Below are 22,997 nucleotides of genomic sequence, written 5' to 3'. Positions count from 1 at the left end.
ACAAAGAGAAATAAAACACTGCTTAGAGGTAAACTACAATTTCGTCAGTCTGGCTGGCCAATTGCAGAAAAAACAGCTTATGTGTGTCATTAAATGACCAATGAAAAGGAGATAGCGTCTGGTCTAAAACTGAGAAAAAACAAACCTCATTTTCTGATCAGCGCCCTCACTGGCTGAGGACTCTTTAGTGGCCGGAGGGACTTCATTACAAGCTTCAAAATCAAACTTCTTCACGTCTTCTTTGCTATCTCTGGCTTCTGGGCTTGGGGCTTCCGTGGGCGCTTCCGCGGCCTCCTCGCTAGAGGCCTCCGCGGGCTCCGAGGCCGCGCTACTCTGCTCAACTGGCTTCTCTAGCCCTACAGGCTCACAGTCCGTGCTCGCGCCAGCGCCAGCGCCCGTCTGCTCCGCGGGCTCCCTTTTCACTACCGCTAACGGGGTGTCTGCCTTGCCCGACTGAGCGTGTGTTGACTCGCTGGCCAAATCTAAATCACCCTCCTCCGGATGAGCGCTGTCAAAAAGGTCCTCTTCCTCCGCAAGCTTTCTGTCTGGCCCCACGCTACTTGTATCCTGTGCAAATGGCTGCTCCAGCTCGGAACCTTCTTCTTTTACTGGCTCAGATTTACAAGTTTCCCCCAAAATGTCGAGTATTTTCTCATTTTCTACGGATTTAACAGGAATAGAATGGCACAAGGTTTAATTACCAGGGAAATACAGCAATCACAAATGCGGAACTGGCACGGCTGCCACACTAACACCGAGAGCACTGCTAGCCACACAGAGATTGGAAAACCCGCGGCACACACAGTTACACTGGTACACTACCTGCGCTCCGACCGCTGCTAGGTGGGCCTCTACGCTACAGGGAAGAGAAAAGGCCCCCACAGATTTAAACACCCACAGCCACACGGCCGCTTCGCGACAGTCTTCATCGGGTGGGCCTCTACGCTACAGGGAAGAGAAAAGCATCCCAGAGATTTAACCCCCAACACCTTCTGGTTGGTTCTTGACACTCTTCATTCTGTCGTCGTTTACATATATATGACTCTTCCAAATTTAGCTTCCAAAGTCCAAGTCGCTTAACTGAATGTATCACCATTCACTGACAGCTCAATTTCCAAATTTCTTTGAATTTCGTTTAATAGAACAGTCCAACATGAAAACCACACTCTTCCGTCGGTGCTCTGAGATATTTGTAGTCCAGAAAGTGAATAGTGTTTGTTTGGAATTCTCATGAAGACACTCTCTCCTCTTCTGGAATCCGTTATGTCTCAAAGGTTTAAACGCATCTCCCTACACTACCTGTGCTGCCTGGGGTGACAACCACACAGTTAAGACACTGCTCGATATCACAAGATCTGTTTTGTGGGGGCAGAGGTGGTAGCTCTCGAGAGGCACGCAAACTCCGTCTACATACATTTAAATGCCGTCTCGATTAAAAAGGCATGAGATGGCTTCATCTCACCGGCACGTTTTGTAAAATGAAGTTAGCCACGTTCACAGATCTGGTGATATGGCTGGGTTTCCAATCTCTATGATCCTGGTATGTTCTGGATTGTAAACCTTTAGAACAAGGTACACTACAGTAAAGCGACTTCTCAAATTAAAGAATTCAAATTAGAGAAGGTGGAAAACTAGAATGCTTCCGAACCCCCACTGCTAAGTTTTTCATTTAACAGTACCTGGCTCCAGAGATGGCTCTTCCATTTCCTGTAACAAAAAAGACAAGTGAGACGAGGCCAGGTGGGCACACCCTCAGTTCATTAAAGCCAGTGTTAACTAAATAGGGAATTTTAAAACACAGACTGGAAACACAAATACCACTGGTGGAGGGCCTGTGTGTTCCTGACACACCCCTGTACAACTGGCATTTACCTCCTATGGCCCCAGTCCACGTCTGTGTCACCCTTGAGGGGCCTGGGAACAATCGCACTGCCAGTGAAGAACTGGCCCCACACCTGCCTGTCCCTCCGGACTGAAGCCCGGAACCCAAGGACAGCGGCGTGTTCAACTCTGCTCTCCACGTCTCCCTGGTCCCGACACACATCAGACCTGTGGACAGTAACCTAACCATCCAGGAACTTTCTAGAGGGAAAGACCGAGGGACTACGGCCCAGACCAGGCCGTGTTCTGACTCCTGCTCCATTCCACCTGGGGTGTGGCCCTGCCACTGGGCACTCCAGAATCGCCTCCCCTTCCCATCTGCTCTCCACCCACAGCCCCAGGCCAGCTCTCAGCCAGGAAGTCTTCCTGGGAAGCCAGTCGGCTGCCGTGACTCCTCGTCCACGGCAGTGTCTAGCTTCGCCCGTAGTGCGCTGGGCTAAGCTGCTGCCCTGCCACTGCTGGCTTCCTCTGTGACCTCCAGCTTTCAGCCGGAGGCTCCCATGCCACCCCTCTCCCAGGCAGGCCCACTTCTCCCTGCTCCCACCCCTAAGCCCCATATTTGGGTGCTTCAGGGGCATCCGCTCTAGAAGGGCTCTAGGAAGTGTCCTCTGCACGCAGCGCTCCAGCCCACCTGAGGCGCCATGACTCGGATCCAGGGGAAACGAGTGCCTCTGCACGCGCACTCAGACAGCCCCGTAGATGGGCGCCATCGCTCCCGCATCACGCTCCCGCATCACGCTCCCGCATCACGCTCCCGTGCTCACACTAGGAGCTGTGGCCAAGGACTGAGGAACTCGCCAAGGACCCAGAGCAGGTGGGAGGGGAGACAGGCTTCGCGAATGCGGCCGCCTGCGGGGAGCCTGCACTCCTCACCCTCAGCACTGGCTCTAGCCGAAGCTCGTCTCTGCGGGTGTGTTCCCGGGGGGAGATGGGCCCTGTGAGGACGGGACTTTCGCTTCACTGGCCTATGACTCTGCCTGCCACACCTGCACGTCACAGGGCACCCACGCACACCCAGAGTGGATGTGAGCATCTGCATTTTCCACTGGAAACTGGCCTGCCGATCAGGATGCCCGGGGAGCCATCTCTGGCTTTTAAATCCGTTCTTCCCCACGCTGGGAAGTGAGGCTCTGCGCCTGAAGCGGATGGTCACTCTTGGCAGAGCCATTCCGGTCCACAGCTCTCCTAAAGAGGGGACCACACTGTCCACTGAGCAGAGATGTCCGGGGGGAGGGGGAGAGAGGACGTGGGAAAGTGCCCGCCAGAGGGGAGGGCCACGACAGAGTCCTTGTCCTGTCTCTCGCTGGGACGGTGGGTGTAGCACCCACGCCTGGCCCGTCTTTCAGGCTGCAATGTCCAAGCCTGCAACTGCAGTCAGCCATGTGGGCGCCGGTGCCTAACCAAGGTGCCACCGGTCGGCCCTTCCCTAGTGCTTTCCACGTCAGACTCCCTTATGAAAATGGAAAAGGGGCCAGCAGCATGGTGATTAAAACAGCTGGATCGGGACCAGCGGTTGGCGTAATGGCTATGTTGCTGGACTCCCATGTAGTTGACCGCGGTTCGAGTCCTGGACCCGGTGGCTTAAACTCATGCCGGGCGCGTGTGCGTGTGTGCCCAAGATCCCAAGAGAATGGAGGAGAAGGGATTGCGGCATGGCCATCCTCCCTGGGGGTGATTTATCCTTTTCTAAACACCAGACAGTTATGTACGTTTAAGTACACTCATTTACGAAAACTGTATCCGAGCTAGCTCTCCTCTCATTTGTTCTCATCTAAATTTGTCAGTAGCTTTTTTTACAACGACTTTTTCAAACTTTATTATTATTATTTTAATTTTGCTATAGGGACAAAGAGAGCAAGAATGCAAACATGCCACCTGGTCCAGGACTCAAACTGTGTAGCCACATGGGAGGCCAGGGTCTCAACCACCCACTGCGCCTCCTGCTGGCCCCCATGCACATTTTGGTATTTATGCGAGGGTAATGAGCAGCCAAGCTGATGCGGCATCAAAAGAATTCTGTGCGTTTCCTATGGGAAACCTTCCCCAGACAGGACCGAAGTGCAAAGACTGCATTCTCCCAGCGGTGCCAGCAGTGCCCCCAACCCGCCGTGGCCTGGGCCCAGTGCGCTGTCCTCTGGTCTCCCGCAGTCATAGCAGACGTCGTGCAGGACGAACCAGGCGGGCTGCCTTCCTCCAGCAAGGGGATGAACAAGAATGTCGCAAAGGCTGCCCCTCTACCAGGTGCTGAAGCGCCACGGAGCATGGGCGCACTAACTACTAGAACCCGGTGCTTTGGCTCTCAGGAAAGCTGACAACGAGACTCCTCCCTGAACACCCGGCCGCGGGGGTCGGGGATCAGGTGGCATGGTGGTTAAGGGCGCTAGACTCCCCAGGATAGACCATGGTTCGAGTCCCAGACCTGGTGGCTTGCTTTCTCCCTCTTTCTCTCTGTCCCTCTGGTCAAATTAAATAAGTTTAAAAAATGGATAAAGTTATATCATTCTTAAAAAAATAAAATAAAGAGCCTGACACGGGAGACAAATGTTGCAGTAATGACTAGCTGGGACAGTGTCTAACGTGCTTCCCAGGAACCACGGCCTGGTCCAGCCTTGGATTGCAAAGTTTCCACAACTTACCTGCAATATAGTGAAGTCAGATGATGAAGTATCTAAATTGTTTATGGTTTCTCTGTCCTCCACCTGAAAAGTGAACACACAATGCATTTTATTACACCAACAGGAAGGTGACAACAGTCATTCACGACAGAATTTGTTTATTTTCACTTCATGTTTTTTTAGATTTTTGCCATAGGTCAAAAAATCCTGCCAGAGACAGAGTGAGAAATCACATCCTAGGAGGATAACCACACTGTAATCCCGCCTCCCCTTGGGACTCTGGGTACATACAGTTCACATGGGCCTCACCATATTTTCAGGAGGCCAGGTTTGGGACTCACACCGTGTGATCCGCTATTGGGACCCAGCCACCTTAATTAACCTCCACGCCACCTGTTGGTCTCATGACAACATTTTAAAGACTGCACAGGAACTGAATCAGCATGACAGCACAATTCCAGCTAGCCTGAAAGAAGCGCTGGAGGTCTGAATCTGAGGGTAGACCAGGAAGCCTACCAAAGCAGTAGCAGCGTGAGCTGTAAGCTGCAACCCAAACAGAAGCCTATTAGCACAAAAGAGAGTGCCTGGGTTGCAAGAGACTCTGGGAAACCGGGTCACAGGTCTGGGGCGGCTCGTCCAGGTGCAAGGTCTTGAGTGACACTGCAGAGTCCTTGGCACCCCCCCGTCTGCCTATGTCCAGCGGCTACTGATGCTGGGATTGCTACCCAGGATGGTGCAGAGGGCTGGCAAAACTCTGGGACCCCTTTGTGCCCACCTGCAGAGGGACAACGGCCCAGACACAGCCTGCACCTTTTTCAGTGAGAAAGTCGTCCCCCCCCACCCCCCCCAGGGATGGCCACATGGCAATCCCTTCTGCACAGCCACCTTGGGATTTCTGGACACACCCCGAGCGTGCTCTTCAAGCCAGCAGGTCTGGAATTCACAAACTGCTCTGTCAGCCATGTGGGATCCAGCCCCCTTAACTACCACACCACTGGCTGGGCCCTGAGCTTGTATTCTAACAGGTGGGTTCTGCCCAGTAAGGCAAGGAATTCCACAAACACGGAAAGGAATGTAGATGCTTTGTGACTCGAATCATGTTGGCCGTCTGCTATAAAGCCTCCCTGCAAGTTGGTGTCTTTCTGGGTGGAGCCTTTTCCAGCATTTCACAGGAAGCATGTACTATTACCATCTTCGCTGGCCTGAGAGTGAAGTTTTGAACCTCAAAGCAGTACAAAAGAGCCTATACAGTGAGAACCCCACCCGCCCTTCCTCCCTGTGCTGCGCCTGTCACCAGACACGCTGTGTGTACTGCAGGGAGTGCAGGTGTGCGTCCCCGAGCCCTCTCCCTCTCCCCTCACCACACACACGAAGCAGCACAGTTGGGCACCCTGCCTGACCTCCACCCACCTGGAGGGTGCACACAGACCTGTCAGCACACACCGGTGCTCCGGGAGTGACTGTCCTTGGAGTCACGGGGGCAGGGGTTTCCTGTTAGGGCTGCAGAGTGACTTGCGGCCTCTGTCACAATGCCTAATCTACGTCACTGCAGTGCCAAAGCAGCCGAGACAACAAGCAGTAACGGCATGGGTGTGTTCTAATAAAATCTTACTTTTACAGAAACAAGTGGATGCCTAGTTGGATGACTTCTGCTCTAAGCTTGTGAAAAACACTAATCCATTTAATCCACCCAAAGCTCCTTTTTTTTTCTTTAACTGAGGCCCAGAGAGGCTATGTAACTTGCCTCACGTCACACAGGAAGTGAGTGGCAGACCTCCACGGTCTACACTCTCAACTCTTGAATTACACTGTGTATTTTACATCATTAATTACTGGGCCAGCTAAAGGTGGCTGGATGCCACGCGGCTGACCACACGGCTCCAGTTCCAGACCCAGTGGCTTGAAAACATGCCAAGCCTGGGTGTGTATGCACGCCCCAAATCCTGAGAGAATGGAGAAGGAATTATGGCAGAGCCATCGCCTCGAGGGTCGGGGTGGGGTGCATTCCCACCCTCTTTCTCTCTGTGAAGAGTGCACAAGCTCCATGCCAAACCAATAGTAATAAAAAAATCCTATGTAACTATCGTTGCCAGATATCCAGGATGTTTCTGGAGGGCACGTGCATTTACTAGACACACAGACTAGAGGCGAAAGGTACCCCCCAATTGGGTGTGGTCACACTGCAATCCTTTCTCCTCCATTCCCACTTCCCATTGGGATTCTGGGCACACATGCGCTTGTGCTTGGGCATGTTTTTCAAGCTGCAAGGGATGGGATTCAAACTACGTTGTCGGCCACGTGGGATCCAGCTCCCTTAACCAGCAGGCCCTGAAACTAGCCCTTTGCTACTCCTTTTTAGAAAGCCACTGAATGAGATTCACCAAAAAGTAAAAGAACTGCACACCTATTCGTATCAGAGTAACTCTCAGCCATTTGTCAAAGCCCAAGCCACCTTCAGACACAGCTGTGACTCTAAGGATGCTGATGCTGAGCAGCAGCCCCAAGAGGGGGCACACAGGTACTCTGCAACGGCAGAAGTGGGTCGCTGGCACAGGAAGGGCTTCCTTCGCCCAGGGCGACTCGAGGGCAGCACCGCCGCACGTTCGAGGACCACTATGAAGTCAAGGCTCCTCTCATGGGCGAACACGCACGGTGTCCTAGAGACACAGGTTTCTCTGGCTCACCGCCTGTCCTGGCTCCTGACACCAACCCTCTTGTAAATAAAACCAATGACAACAAGATAACGTGGCTTGGCAGTTAAACATACAAACTCTGGAAGTAGCCTGGCATTTCCTCATTTGGAAAACAGGGACAGCATCAGCTACTTCTCACACTGTGGGGAAGGGCTAAGGGGCAGGAGAGTTTCATCAGTAACACCCACTGTAATTTCTCATGTGTACACTGGACACGCTTTAACACGAGAGCTAAGGCTTTAACGTAACAACATGGTAATGTCAGCATTAAAGGTTAACAACTGGGTTCTACCAGGATGAGATCAACTTCTAACTTCTTCAAGGCCTCCCAGCCATAGCACCGGACACCGACCCTCCCTAACAGGGAGGTGTGGAATGGCTGCACTCCAAGTGTCTCCTGCGGGATCGTGCAAACGGGTAGTGATGCCTTCCCAACTTATGAGACACTCCCTTTACGAGGAAGCAAACATGAATCTCAGACTCGTGATTCTCCTGCACTGGCAGGACGAGGGCAGCAGAGCTCCTGACACAGCCTACGGCCCGCCGTGGCGTCTGGGAGCCAGCACACCCGAGCGCGCTCCAGAGTTACCTACAGCGTGCTCCGGAAGCTGCTCCGCCAGCTCGCGCGGCTCCCCCTCCACCAGTTCTCCGCTGTCAGACAGGGACTCCGGGGGACTGTCAGCACCTTCGTCCTCCACGCAGTCGGCGACGCTCCCATTATCAATCTCGGCTTCATCTAGCACACTGATATCCATCATGTCAATGTCCTGCAAGTTCTCCAGACTGGTTTCAACATCCTCCTGAGACGAGACAGAGCAGACCACGCCATCACAGGACTGCCGCTGCAGGCCCACCCGCCCAGCTGATGGGTGTGGAGCTGCACCTACCTGTCCGTCCCCAGAGTTCTCCTCCAGCCCGTTATCTTCCACACCCTCTTCCTCTGGTTTACGCCCTGGAGAGACAATTGTTGACAGCACAATCACTGACGTGTTTTCTGGAAGTAAAGAGCCTGCGCAATGAACATATGGACATCTGAAATACCTGCCGCACCTCCCTACTTGGGACGACTGTGTGACCCAGGAAGGAGAAGGCCATGGGGACAAAGCAGTCCCCCTCTACCCTCCAGAAGAGGTTCTGCTCTTATCACCTGGCTGCATAAGCAGGTGGCTGTGTCATTCTATCTTTTAAAAAAAGGATTATTTTGGGACCAGCAGTTAGCATAATGGCTATGTCGGTGGACTCCCACGTAGTTGACCACGGTTCGAATCCCAGACCCGGTGGCTTAAACTCACGCCGGGCACGTGTGCGTGCGTGCCCAAGATCCCGAGAGGAGAAAGGAGAAGGGATTGTGGTGTGGCCATCCCCCCTTGGGGGTGATTTCTCGCTTTCTGTCTGTCTGTCTGTCTGGCGAGCACACGTGCCCTTTAGCAAAAAAGAGGATTATTTTATTTACTCTTACTTATTACTATTATTATTTTCCAATTTGAGCAGATAGAGAGGGAAAGTAAGAAAGCAAGCCACCAGGTCCAAGAATTGAACCACAGTGGGCCATGTGGGAGTTCAACACCTTTAACCACCATGTCACCTGCTGGTCCCAATGTGTCAGTTTACTTAAAAAAATAAATAAATAAATAATTAGGGATCAGCAGATGGAATAATGGATAGGTCACTGGACTTCCATGTAGTTGACTGCAGTTCGAGTCCCAAACCCAGTGGCTAGAAACACGCCAGGCACATGTGCGTGTGCGCTTAATATCCTGAGAGAAGAACGGGGGAGAAAGGATTGCGGTGTGGCTATCTTCCCTAGGGGGTGATTTCTTGCTTTCCGTCTCTGTCTCTCTGGTGAGTGTACGTGCCCTATAGCAAAAATCTGTCTCTTAAAAAATATTTTCAAAAAATGTTATAAAATTAGTTTTGTTTCTCTGAGAGAAAAGACAAGAGAAACAGAAAAGAAGCCCCTGACAGGCTCTCGCTATGCCACAACTGCCAGGATCTTGGATGTGGGTGCCCACTGTGCTTTAAGTCAGCTCGGGATCCAAGTCCAGCCAGTTAAGTGGCTTTTAGTACCACAGAACAGAAATGGAAACTATTTAACTTCACCTATTTATTTTAACTTAACCAGAGAGGAACATAGTGGGGGGGGGGGAGTGAGAAAACAAGCCGCCCGGTCTGGGACTCAAACCATGGTCAGCCACGTGGGAGTCCAGCGGTCCTGACCACCAGGACCGGCCCTGACCTAAGGCCTGACCTTGTCAGATGGCTTGCTTGTTAGTAGAACATCTGATACAAACATGCCAGTTTGTAGTTAAGAAACCCAGAGCAGGGCCAGCAGGTGGTTAAGGCACTGGATTCCCACAGGGCCAACTGTGGTTTAAGTTCCAGAATCAGCAGCTGACAATCACGACAGATAAACAAATGCTTAAAAGCAAGCAAACAAACAAAAGTCCACAGAAATGACAACCTAAAGCAGAATACAAGTAAGACGAGAAGCTAGTCACAATTCCAGCACTTTCGAGCTAGCCTTCTTACACTGACATACCAATACCACCCCCCATTCTGCTACATGTACATATGTACCTTGTTCACAACAATGCTACTCCTTTTTAGGAAACCAGTGAATGAGACTCACCAAAAATAAAACAAATGCACAACCAATTTGTATCAGAAAAACTCTGAGTTATTTCTCAAAACCCAGACCACCCTCCTTCAAACGTGCCCAAGATCCCAAGAGAAGGGATTGCAGCATGGCCATCCCCCAGAGGATGATTTCTCGCTTTCTGTCTCTGTTTCTCTCTGTCTTTCTGGAGAGTGCATGTGCCCTATAGCAAAAACCTCTCCAAAAAAATTGCCAGAGGTCTGTGCCTATGCCTATGGGGTGGGTGGGGGGGTCCCCCCAGCTGTCGGTCATGGCACAGCCCTCCGTTTCCTGTTTCTTCACCTTCATCAGGATTTGGGGCATACACCCGCACGGCACCAGGTTCAGGTCTGGAGCCATGATCTGGCGAGAGACAGAGGGAGGGAAAGTGAGAACTCACCCCCGAGGAGGGATGGTCATACTGCAATCCCTTCTCCTCCATTCTCCTCTCAGGGTTTTGAGCATGCACACACACATGCCTAGCATGGTTTCCATGCCACCAGGCTCAGGGCTTGAACCACAGTTGGACATGTGGGAGTCCATCTGGTGCCTTAACCACCATGCCACCGGACGGTCCCAGGGACAATCGGTCTGGATCTTTAAAGTGGCTGTTTTGATCTTTGCCAGGGTGCTAGGCAAATGAAAAACACTTAACTGGAAGAAATGATCTGACCATTGGCTTAGGTTAAATTTTGTTGGCAACCCGCATTTTCATAAAAATTTCCCACTTATATCCTTTCTCCATTTAAAGCAACTGCTTCGCTGTCCTGCGGTTGAGTTGTGCGTAATGCAGACAGTGCATCCTTCCAGTTCGACACCAGCACTTCAGTTTTGTTTTGGGTTTTGGGGAAATTTTACTTCCACGGTGCTAAAGTTATTCATTGGATTTGACGTGTAAGTGGTTTTTACCGTCATGTTTAGAAACCCCTCTCAACCCTAAAACTACATACTATTCGCTTGTATTTAGTTCTTTGGGGGTTTCATTTTAACATGTGACCCACTCAGCTTTGTGATGAATGAGACTATTTGCATGTCCCATTTGGAAACTGATTTCCCAACGCCTTCAATAGGTGAGAAATGTTGGCCTTGTAAGGTCGTGTTCCTGTGTATGGGGCTTCTGTCCTTCCCCGGATGGGCATGTCCACGTTCCCACAGCCATAACCCACCCAAGGGCAGTCCCCCACGCGTCACAGGCCCTTGCCGCGGCGTCGGTGTGTTGGAACAGTCAGTGCTGGGGCTGTAGAGGCAGCTCCTGTGCTCTGAGGCGGTGACTCTGCCCAAAGAACGAGTGTTCCTTTCTTCGCAGAACTAGCAGTTGCCGCTAGATTTGGAAACTTCTGGAGTGGCCTTTATTTTTGTAAGCTTTTGCCACAGGGTGTGTGTGTTTCCCAGAGAGAGACGGAGGAGTGGAAGTGCGAAGTCACCTCCTGAGCGGGATGGCCATGCCATAGTCCCTTCTCCAGTCTCCTCAGAATTTCGGGCAGGCACGCAGATACGTGATTTTTTTATGTTGCTGGATCTGGGGCGCAAAACCACGGTCAGCCACGTGGGTGTCCAGCACCTTAACTATTAACCATCTGCTGGCCCCCTGGAGTGACCTTTAAACTGCAGAATGGCAAACTGCCCCTCCATGGCAACACCAAGAGTTTACTCGGTCTTCAGCCTCCTTGCACTTGATTCCGAGTGCAACAAGCCTCAGAAGGGCCGCTCCACCAGGTGCTGGTCAAACAGCCTGATAGCACTGGACGCTGCTCCCTCGGCGGCCATCCCAGTCGGCTTCAGCAGCTCTTTATCTGGGACTGCAGCTCTAGGCCAAGAAGTCAGTACAGATCCGGAAGGCAATATACAATCTGGGTTCTAGTCCTGGCTGCACGTTAAGCGGGTCGATGGCAGCACCCAACAGATACTCAAGCAGAGGTTTAGTGTCCCCTGTACTCCTTAATGGGGACCAAGAAGGCACTAAATCTCTTCTGAAATCGCTCTGACAGTACTGATTAGTGTAACACATGTTACTCCCCATGACGGTAGGGTCTCTGGGACAGAAAGCCACGGCCAGCACCCTTGGGAGCCCTCATTCCTGTCCTCTTGGCAACCCCAGCCCCTAGTAAAGCATAAGGCAGCCACCGATGACGAGGCCCAGACCTGCGAGACCAGGAGTCACCCTGTGCACTCGCTCCTGCACTCCCGGCTGGGCAGACTTCACGTGTCTCTACGTATCTTCCTCACGGCCCAGTCTTAGAGATCCTGTATCTGTAGCCTTCGGATATTGTGAAAAATCACCCCTCCTCCAGGGGGATGCCCACGCAGCAGTCCGTTCTTCTCTCAGGATTTTGAGTGCACATGCACACCTGCAACCTGCATTCTTCAAACCACCGGGTCTAGGACCTGAACTGCAGCCGACCATGTGAATCCAACATCTTAACCACCATGCCACCTGCTGGCCACTATTTTCTTTCCCCCTTTTAAATGTAAAGTTCATTTTGTTTCTTTCATGAGAAAAGGTGAGAGACAGAAGCCCCTGAGAAGACTCTCACTATGCCATGATTGTCAGGCTCTTGGGTGTGGGTGCCCAGTGTTTTTCTTTTCCTTTTTTAAAAAAGTATTTAATTTCCATTTGTTGTTATTATTTTTCAATCTGACCAGACAGAGACAGAAAGAGAAAGGAAAAGTGAGAGTAAGTCACCAGTTCTGGGACTTGAATTGTGGTTGGCCATGTGGAAATCCAGCACCTTTAACCAATGCCACTTGCCAATGCCCCCACCCCAGTGTTTTCTTCAAGCCACTGGGTCTGGGACTCAAATCTTATAATCAGTCATGTGCAAGTCCAGTGCCCTACCCACTATGCCGCCTGCCGGCCCTACATATATATTTTCATATCTATCTGGAAATATTTTGCTTACGTCTTTTATTTGTAGAAGCTATACTATCCCTTAAAAGTCAAGGAGAAACAAGTGAAAAACAATTACAACTAGCTAGCAAGTTCAGCAACTGGACTGTTCCTAACAGCCAGGGCTTTCACTACCTCACTTTCTGAAGATGCCTTGGCTTAACACTGGTTACTTTAACAGTATTCACCTGGGGAGGCGCAGCCAGTCTAGCAGACCTTCCGAACCTACCACGGCCTAGAAGCTGCTCTCCCAGCAGCAGAGTACCCCCCAGTGCTTAGATCTTCATTTCTACTACCACTGTCCACAAAAGGGAGCCGGGGCACCTGGAAGAGAAGAGCCGATCCTGGGGTGGGACAGGTAAGTACAAGACGAAATTACAATATTCTTATATTCCAGCAAGTAAAAAGTGTTCAAAGAATGACACAAACACGTAGACGTGATACAGGGGACTTGTGCGTGCCGTCTGTCTCACTCGAGCTCGCTCATGGAATAACTAACTTAAAAGAAAAAAAAAATATATATGGCTATAGGGCATGTGCTCTCACCAGAGAGACAAAGTGAGAAATCGCCTCCAAGGGGGAATGGCCACGCCGCATTGCCAGTGTGAGTTTTAAGCCACTGGGTCCAGAGCTCAAACGCGCATACCCACTTGAGCAAGGCTGGAAACACTAAGGCACAGCTGGAACTGATAGCACCTGCCTCTGCATAGAATACTGAGAGAGTAACAGTTCTGATGTTAGTTCTGACAAAAACGTGTTAACTAAATCCTATGGGGGGGGGGAACAACAAAATCTGAATGGAAAAATAGGCTGTGGTCCACACTTTTTACTAATAGCAATGTCACGTATATGACTTAGGAAGTATTCCAGACTAGAGAACTAAATGCGATGCATAGCCCTGAGTTATTTTCCTTTTGAGCTATAAGATCATTATTAGAAAAACTGATCTACGGACAAGCAGGTGGTGTGGTGGTTAAGGCGCTAGACACTCCCACATGGCTGACCACAGTTCAAATCCTGAACCTGGTGTCTTGTTTTCTCGCTTTTCCCTCTCTCTCTTTCTGTGTGTCTCTCTCTGGTCAAATGAACAATAATTTAAAAAATGAATAAATGTATAAGTAAAACTAAATAAATAATTATTAAAAAAAGAAAACTGGATCTAGGGTCTAAGATCAGATATCAGCATTGCATCTGTTTGACAGCTAAGGTTCTGGAAGGTCCTTACTTTTGGGAAATACTGTAGTATGTAAAGGGACACACACCTATAATGTATTATGAACCAATTAAAAAGATGTATATATTTACTCGTATCCATATATGGTGAGGGGAGCATATAGCAAATGTAGTAAAAGGCTAACATTTGGAGATTCTGAATGAAGTATATATGTGGGAATTCCTTGCACTACCCTTGCAATATTCCTGTGTGAAAATGTCAACACAAAGAAAAATAGGGCTAGCCCATAGCCTGGTGGTCATGGTGGCTTGGGCCCACATGGCTTAATGTACCGCTACTTGAAAAAACACTCTGGGCATGTGTGTGAGTGCCCCCAATTCCAAAAAGAGGGCAATTCGGAGGAGGAAGGATTGCGGCATGACCATTCTCAACGGATGGTGCTTTCCTGCCCCACCCCCTGGTATGTGAGTGCACCTGCCCTCTGGCAAAATTATAAAAACAAACCAAAAAAAAAAACCCCTCAACACAGCAGTGCAAGATTAGGTAACACTCAGAAAGCAAACACGCTGACAATGCACCTCCAGGTATAAAATGTCCTCAAATATCATAAACACTATTAACTTGTACTATGTGACAGCACCACTACAAAAAACACTCTGCTGGTAACTATTTTAGGAGGGTCTGCTAAACACACCAGTGGCATACAATCATTGTAGAAGAATGCTGAAATTACTTGAGGTAAACTTTCTGCTATTCAAAGCATTGTGAGTTTCCACTAAACAGATCATTCTATTTTCAGTTAAAATCTTGATAGAATCTAACGATGAGGTAGTTGAAAATTTAGTAAAGCTTATTTGACAGAACTGCTCTATCAAATACGGAAATGTACAGCCAAGCTCTAGAATAAAACTACTTTTGCCGGGGGTGGGGGGAGAGACGAGCAGGACGGGGCAAAACTCAGACAGAAAAGTTCACATTGCATTATTCTAGTTTACATGTGGTTCAAGAGACAAAACTAACCTACAGGGAAAATAATCACAACAGTATTTTGTTTTTGCTGGGGTGAGTGAATGGGAAAGGGCTTAAACAATCTTTCTCTTTTTTTTTTTTTTGGAAGAGGTTTTCGCTATAGGGCGTGTGCGCTCGCCAGACAGACAGAGAGAGAGAGACACAGAGACAGAAAGCGAGAAATCACCCCCCAGGGGGGATGGTCACGCCTCAATCCCTTCTCCTCCGTTCTCCTCTCAGGATCTTGGGCACGCACGCACACGCGCCCAGCGTGAGTTTTAAGCCACCGGGTCCAGGACATGAACCGCGATCAACTGCGTGGGAGTCCAGCGACATAGCCATTACGCTAACTGCTGGTTCCCTTGAACAATCTTTCTGATGACAGAAATGCTTCACATCTTGATCTCTTAACTACCTCATACCTCATGCAAAAAAAAAAAAAAAAATTACAGAAAAGTTAAACATTCATTTGTAAAAATAATACCATGAATATTATTCTACAATTTAGGAATTTTTTAAAAATATTTTCTTTTGGAGAAGTTTTTGCTATAGGGCGTGTGTACTCGCCAGGAAGACAGAAAGACAGTAAGCAAGAAATCAGCCCCCAGAGGGGACGGCCATGCCACAATCCCTTCTCCTCCATTCTCCTCTCAGGATCTTGGGAACACACACACACACACACATACACACACGCGCCCAGCGTTGAGTTTAAGCCACCAGGTCCGGGACTCGAATAGCGGTCGACTACATGAGAGTCCAGTGACATAGCCATTATGCTAACTGCTGGTCCCAATTTAGGAATTTTTTAATGACATTAAAGCAGAGGGTCTTTTATTATTTTCATTTTTATTTTTGGGGGGGAGGTTTTCACTATAGGGGGTGTGCACTCACCAGACAGACAGACAGAGACATAGAGACAGAAAGCGAGAAATCACCCCCCCCCGGGGGGGGATGGTCATGCCGCAATCCCCTTCTCCTCTTGGGATCTTGGGCACGCACGCACATGCACCCGGTCCTCAGAGGGTCTTTTAAAGAACACATAAGCTAACACGGCAAAACAATTGAACTCAAATGCCAGACTGGCGAGAGAAATGGCCAAAGGGCATACAAAGGCAATTTAGAAAATACAAATGGCCAATTATCAGATACTGCCTGATCTCGGAAGAAATGGAAAACTTTACCTGCTGGGAAATACAGATGAATACTTGCCCCAAGAAGAGTAAAAATGAAAAAAAAAAAAAAAAAAAAAAAAAAAAAAAAAAAAAAAAAAAACACAGCAGCCCAGCCTTGGTGACAGAGGCAGACGAGGCATGGCTGGAGACATGGGAAGGCTCCAGAATAGTGTCCTAGGCCTCTTAGAATTCCTATGTCCGTGGGCTGGAGAAGGATGGCAGCGTGAAGACCCTGTTCAAGTGTATGTATACGTGTGTATGTCTTGTGTCACTCCTGAATGGGAAGAAACTTCTAGTGTTTACTTAATGTACATAAAAAACAAAGATTTAAGTATCTTTTTTTAAAGAATTATTTTATTTAACTTTATTTATTATATCATTATTTTTCAGTTTGATCAGAGAGAGACAGAGAGAGAGAGAAAGTGAGAAAGCAAGCCACCAGGTCCGAGACTTGAACTGTGGTCGGCCATGTGGGAGTCTAGTGCCTTTAACCACCACGCCACTTGCCGGCCCCATAAGTACCTTTTGTTTTTATCAAAAAAAGAAAAAAGAAAAAGAAAAGAAAAGGGGCACAGCCATGGGAGTGTGTACTAGTTGACAATGCTTTGCAGGTTGAGGCCACAAGGAGGCCTGAGCTAGAGTCCTGGCCCACCCTTAAAGGCAGGGACAGTGATGCAGCCAGTAGTCCAGGCTACTACAGGAGAGTGATTTAGTGAGATGCGTTTAAAAAGAATCAGAAATAGTTTTTAATTTAAAAAAAAAAAAAAAGAAAGAAAAAACAACCCATTTGCTATTTCCACCATCTTTTCCAATGATTTTCCTATATTCTGCCTCCACATCCCCCCCACTTAATCAAGGCCGGAAACGCTAAGGTATTGTGGACCACAGATGGGACCTCACTGCAGAGGGAAGCCCTGGCTGCTGCTCTCCCAGGGCTCCCCATGACAGCGCGGCTGACGCTGGGGCCTGCCTTGCAGACATTTTCCATCCAATTCTTTACCACCAGACAAGCAATGTATTTCACTTAACTTTGGGGCCTGAGCAACAAGGTCACCAATTACCAAGAGAACTTTCAGAACAGTCCAGATCCCAGTTTAGCTTAGCTGCTTATCCTTCTTCTTTTTAAAAAATTTATTTTTATTTGACCAAAGATAGAGTGAGAGAAAGAGAAACTAAAAAAGCAAGCCTCCAGGTCTGGGACTTGAACCACAGTCGGTTGTGTGTAAAAGTCCAGCACCCCAACCACCCTACCAGCCCCAGCTGCTTCTCTTTCTTAAAATGTTGAGCGTTACTGAGTTGAACCACTAAAGGGGAAGGACAGCTAGAAGATGCAATCTCTACCCTTAACAATCTGATTGTGACACAAGATAGGGATAAACACTCAATTGAGGCCTAAGGAACTAGGCCACAGGAGTGAAGAGGACCTCAGGAAAATTAAGGTGCTACTGGTGGGATCAGACATTGTCTCCTGAAGGGCTAAACCTTGAACACAGACAGATGGGGAGAAAAGTGGGCAGAGCGTATGGGTAGGGAACAGAGGGGCCAGAGAGTAAACTGCTTTGGGGACTAGCTAAAATCCGCGCAGGGTGCAATGAGGGAAGGAGGGAAGACAAGAGAGGAGATTTGGGTCAAGTGCTATACAGTTTTTGGAAGAATGTCTGTATAATCCTGTTTTGGCAGGTGGCACTGAAAGGGAAGTTATTTTTGTGAGTCAGAACACTAGGAGACTGGGAACCAGCAGTTAGCGTAATGGCTATGTCGCTGGACTCCCACGTAGTCAACCACGGTTCACGTCCCAGACCCGGAGGCTTAGAACTCACGCCAGGCATGTGTGCGTGCCTGCCCAAGATCCTGAGAGGAGAATGGAAGAGAAGGGATTGAGGCGTGGCCATCCCCCCTGGGGGGTGATTTCTCGCTTTCTGTCTCTCTCTGTCTGTCTGGCGAGCGCACGCGCCCTATAGCAAAAAACTTCCCAAAAAAACCAAAAAAAAAAAAAAAAAAAAAAAAACAAATAAACAAAAAAAGAACACTAGGAGACTCAGGCAGTCCTAAACACTATCTTGATAAACAAGGGGTGCTAACAAATCTACAGCAGGTAATGAGCAAAGGCTACTTTCCTTCTTCTGTTGGAACTGCCAGGTACCACAGTAAAAAAAGTTTTTTTAAAAAAAGTTGTGAAGGCGAGACCAGTAGTTGGTGTAATGGTTATGTCACTGGACTCCCATGTAGTTGACCATGGTTCAAGTCCTGGACCTCGTGGCTTAAACTCACGCCAGGAGCATGCGCATGCGTGCATGCCCGCCAGGAGCATGTGCATGCGTGCATGCCCAAGATCCGAAGAGGAGAAATAAGAGAAGGGATTATGGTGTGGCCATCCCCCCTGGGGGGGTGATTTCCCCACTTTCTGTCTCTATCTTTCTGCGAGCGAATGCACCCTATAGCAAAAACCTGTCCAAAATTAAATAAATAAAAATTCAAAAGCAGCAAAGGGACAAGCAGATGGCATAATAGCTACATCGCTGCACTCCCATGTAGTCGACTGCGGTCTGAGTCCCAGACCCAGTGGCTTAAACTCACGCTGAGCACGTGTGCATGCATGCCCAAGATTACAAGAGAAGAATGGAGGAGAAGGGATTATGGCATGGTCATACCCCGGGGGGGGGGGGGGGATGATTCTTGCTTTCTGTCCTGTGTCTCTATCTGTCTTTCTGGCGAGCACACGCGTCCTATAGCAAAAAACTTCTGAGAAAAAAAAAAAAAAGGGGGCAGAAGTAAAGAGCTACTGAGGATCTTGGAGAGAAGCTGCTCTGAGGGTGGTTTTGGTCCACGAGTCCACAACAGTCAAGTACATGAAGTCGTTTTGAAGAAAGCTCTTAACATAAGACATGCTTACAAACCCCAATACCTTTGCTGGATCTCTTTGATGTTTTCTTGTTTCCGTCGGAGGTAATTTCAATTTCATCAGGATTACCACCTTCATCTTCGATGGCCTAAAGGAAAGATAAAATAAAGTGAGCCAAAACAGCACACAGGCTGATTCACAGAGCTTTTTGGTAACGGGACCAGCAGGTGGCGTAATGGTTACATTACTAGACTCCCATGTAGTCAGCCTTGGTTAGAGTCCCGGACCTAGAGGCTTAAAATTCATGCCAGGATTGCGGCATGGCTGTTCTTGGGGGGGGGGGGATTTCTCAGTTTCTATCTCACTGGCAAGCAACGCGCCCTATAGTGAAAAATCTTTCTTTAAAAAAAATGAAAACAGAGCCTTCTGGTAAGAAAAAGTACATCTTTAAGGACATAGCTGCTGCTGATCTAGAACTGCTGGCATCTTCTGTCCACTTGTCCCGTGCTCTAGGTTGGAGTAAGAGATAAGGAGCCTGACTAACTGCCTGTTCCTAGCTGTGTGCGCTCAGGGAGATTTACTTAATTGTTTTGTTTTGTTCTCTGGAACACAGGCTAATAACAGTATTAACCCTGTAAGGCTGCTGCAAGGGCTCTATTATCCAAGGGAAGCTAGTACTCAGCAAGCAGCTTATCTGTCTTATCCTATTCCTGGGCCCAAAAGAACTCACATAGAGGAAGGCACGCTCTCCAGCATTTTATGACTTCACCCAGCACCCTGTTGTTTAACATTCCCGTGACCCCCTTCCACTCCATCCCCGCACTGTTTGGACAGAACATTGTCCACTCGCTGGCTGAGAGCCTACGAGTGTCAGGCATGGAACCAGACATGACATATGGGTCACCAACCAATCATGATCACATATATCCCCGACTGACTAGAGGGACCTTACCCTCAGCCACTAGGTGACTTGTGCCTCAAGAAGGACCTTAACCTCAGCGACTAGGTGACCCTGCCTCAAGGAACATTCGATTGTAAGGAATTTTTGGTGAGTCTGGCCTCCCGTCCCAAGAATCTGCTATTCCCTTCAACAGATCCCACACACAATACTGATCAGGCACTCCGCACATATCAATGACGACTCCCTCGACACTGAAACTTCATGTTTAGTTTCACTGACAACTTTTCCCTCTTTACTGCATCATCCCATGAGCACTAGTTTTATTTAAGCTCCTTTCAAATACTGTGTTTTAACGGGTAACTTTTTGGAACCCTCCAAGATTCTCAGCAGTTTTTCAGCTTGGTAAATGTGACTTGAGGATAGGGCCTGAGAATTACACATTTAATCTGTAGTAGAAGCAGCACAGAAAATCTTTCCTGCCCTAGAAGCCGAGAGGAAGAACTGGAGTTCTACCTTGGGATCAAGGAAAAGTACAACCAGAAAAGTCCCTGCCCTTTTCCTGGGGACAGACAATTCTAAACCATCACCAGGAAAACAGAACTGCCCCAGGCGGCTGGTGTTCCCTTTCACCCTGCGTCTCCCCTGGGTACATGTTGACAGCACTATCCCCAGAGGAACTGCACATCATCCTAATAGGCCTCAGCAAAAATTAAGCTGCGTGTGTTCTCTCCACCTTCCGCTCTTTAGCCTTTCCTGGAAAAATAAACCAAGAAACACCGACTGGATGACACAGTGGGGGCAAGGGGGAGATCAGCGATTCCAGACTTGCTAGGGCAGGGGAGCAGATGGATGCATGGGCTTCTGGTCTTTCTGTACTGAGGCCACATCCCTCAGAAACCAAAAGGAAGGAGAAGAGAAATGTGCTCTGAGTGAAGATTCCTTAAGTCACAAACCAGCCTCAGCCACCAGCCCAACAGGAAGTTGAGTTCAATGCCACTGTAACAGCCTTCAGGCCTATGGCCTAGGGAAAAATAGCCCCTCGACCTGACACGGATGAAGGGAGGCCCTGGTGGTGAAAACAGTAGACCATCACCACCTCGCCCTGTTTCAATTTCCTCCAGGTGAGACCAAGGAACTTCCTGCCTATGTGAATGAAGAGAGTGAGCATCTGCAGAGAATACAAGGCTGACTTTCAGGACCGCCCAAGTGACTCTGAGCGTGTCAAGTACCCACTTTTGAGCCTGAGTTTCCCCATTAGGAAAACAGAAAATAATCTTGACTTCTTGTTAGAAGCGATTAATAATAAAGCCCACATCTTTACTTGTTTGGGAGCCACGAAGTTGCAGTAAGTCACTGCAGCCTCCCTGTTTGCAGGAGGTGTGAGGTAGGTGGCGAGGCTGAGAAGAGTACGTGGGAGAGGTCCAGATCAAGAGTAGCCTCGTGGAGAAATGCAGAGAAAGAAACCGACAGGACTAAGGAAAACACAAGGGAAGCAACAAAAAGCACTAACGCTGACCTGCAGAGGAAGGAACCCACAGAACTAAGGACAGCGGTGGAGAAGCAGAAAACCACTCATGTTGACCTGCAGAGAAAGGGCCCGTCAGGACTAAGGAAAACAGGGGAAGCAGAAGAGCCGCCACAATGACCTGCAGGGCAAGGGACCGAGAGGACTAAGGAAATCATTTTGGAAGCAGAAAAGTACTAAGGCTGACCTGCAGGGAAAGGGACTGACGGGACTAAAGAAATCGTTGGGGAAGCAGAAGGGCTCGACCTGCAAGGAAAGAAACTAACGTGACCTGCAGGGAAAGGGACTGACGGGACTAAGGACATCGCTGGGGACGCGGAGAACTAACGCTGACCTGCAGGAAAGGGGACCAACGGGACTAAGGACAACGCGGGGCCAGCAGGAACCCGTGGCGCAGGGAAGGGCCCTAACAGCTCTCCCCGCGGCGCCTGCGGGGCCCCAGCACGATTAGACACCCGCGGGGGCGACCCGGGGCCCGACCCGCCGCCGCCGCCGCGCGTCCCGCCAAGGCCGCTGCCCTTACGTAAGCCGCCCCAAGGCCCCGCCGCCTGCCTGCACCGCCGCACACCGGACCCGGGGGTGACGGTCCCCTCCTGCGGACACTCGGAGGCGGGTCCCCCGCTCCTTCCTGCCCGGGCCCGCGTGGGCGAGCCGTGCACCCCGCTCCCTGCCTCCCTCCCCACCTCCCCTGCCAACGTTTTCGGGGTAAATCCGCCTGCAACGCAAGCGCGGCCCACCCCGGCGGGGCCGTGTGACCTTGGCCGAGTCCCTTCCCCTCGCCCAGGAAGTGAGGACCTCGGGGCTCCCGGCCATGGAGGCTGGGAGGAGGCGACGGGAGGGGAGCCTCGGCGCCGGGGCCCACGTCCCGCGCCTGCAGGAGGAGAGCCGCCGACCGAGACCCGCGTCCCGATTTCGCTCTCGCGATTTTTCTCCACCTCCGTCGCCCCTCATGCGGCGCTGGGATGCGAACACGGGCCCCGCCGGCTTCCGAGAGGAACCAGGGGACGCGAGAACGCCAGGCCCAACAGGCCGCGCACGGACGCCGGGCAGGGGCCTCCGCCCCCACCCGCTGCCCGCCCCCGGAGCCCCGGCGCCACCTTTTTCAGCCGCTCCATCAAAACGCTCTTGTTGCCGCTCGAGTCCAGATTCCGTTTCCTCAGCTCCGCCCGCAGGTCGATCACTCGCAGGTCGCTGAGGCGTCGCGTCCCGGTCTCCGACGAGGCGGAGCTCAGAGCTGCTGCGCCCGCCGCACCCGAATCGACTAGGCTGGACAGAGTCTCCGCCATTCCAGGGACCCTGGCTTCGCCGCCCACTTCTCACAGAACCAGGCCGGTTTTATCTCAGCTTCTAGCACAAAATGGCGCCGCCTGCGAGGGAACCGCTCCAGCCGCCCCGGCGCGCGTCTCTTCTGCGCAGGCGCACCCAGCCCGGGGCCGACGCGCTCGGTCACATCTGCGCATGCGTAGTGAGAGCCTCGGGGAGGTGTGCGCAGGCGCGTTGACCGTCGACGGCCTCCCGCGGCGAACGGCCGGGGAACAGGCGTGCTGCAGTTGCGGCGCCTGCGCGTTACGGCTGGGAACGCGCGGTTGGTGGACGTGCGAGCGCGCTTGCTGCTCAAAAGGCCAGGGGGCACTGCGCGCATGCGCAGCCGCAAAGCGGGGGGG

The 22,997-nt window shown here is 50.4% G+C and overlaps 2 protein-coding genes across 2 annotated transcripts in view; one reads left to right on the top strand and one right to left on the bottom strand.

Annotated features, from left to right (window-relative positions):
• Nucleotides 1-22,751, bottom strand: part of SAFB (scaffold attachment factor B) — a 37,748-nt gene extending 14,997 nt beyond the window's left edge. Inside the window, 7 exon segments of the mRNA XM_006152759.3 lie at nucleotides 146-659; nucleotides 1,680-1,707; nucleotides 4,518-4,580; nucleotides 7,783-7,989; nucleotides 8,077-8,141; nucleotides 18,971-19,055; nucleotides 22,431-22,751. Of these exon segments, the coding sequence (XP_006152821.1) occupies nucleotides 146-659; nucleotides 1,680-1,707; nucleotides 4,518-4,580; nucleotides 7,783-7,989; nucleotides 8,077-8,141; nucleotides 18,971-19,055; nucleotides 22,431-22,619 (1,151 nt within the window). The 5' untranslated portion in view covers nucleotides 22,620-22,751.
• Nucleotides 22,752-22,812: 61 nt separating this feature from the next.
• The window catches only part of SAFB2 (scaffold attachment factor B2), a gene marked incomplete in the record, with an annotated part of 42,487 nt that continues 42,302 nt past the window's right edge, over nucleotides 22,813-22,997 (top strand). The window contains 1 exon segment of the mRNA XM_027773531.1: nucleotides 22,813-22,964.

The sequence above is a fragment of the Tupaia chinensis genome, unplaced genomic scaffold, assembly GCF_000334495.1.
Source record: "Tupaia chinensis unplaced genomic scaffold, TupChi_1.0 Scaffold000356_2, whole genome shotgun sequence".
In the NCBI taxonomy this organism is placed as follows: Eukaryota; Metazoa; Chordata; class Mammalia; order Scandentia; family Tupaiidae; genus Tupaia; species Tupaia belangeri.
This window is presented reverse-complemented; position numbering and strand designations above follow the sequence as displayed.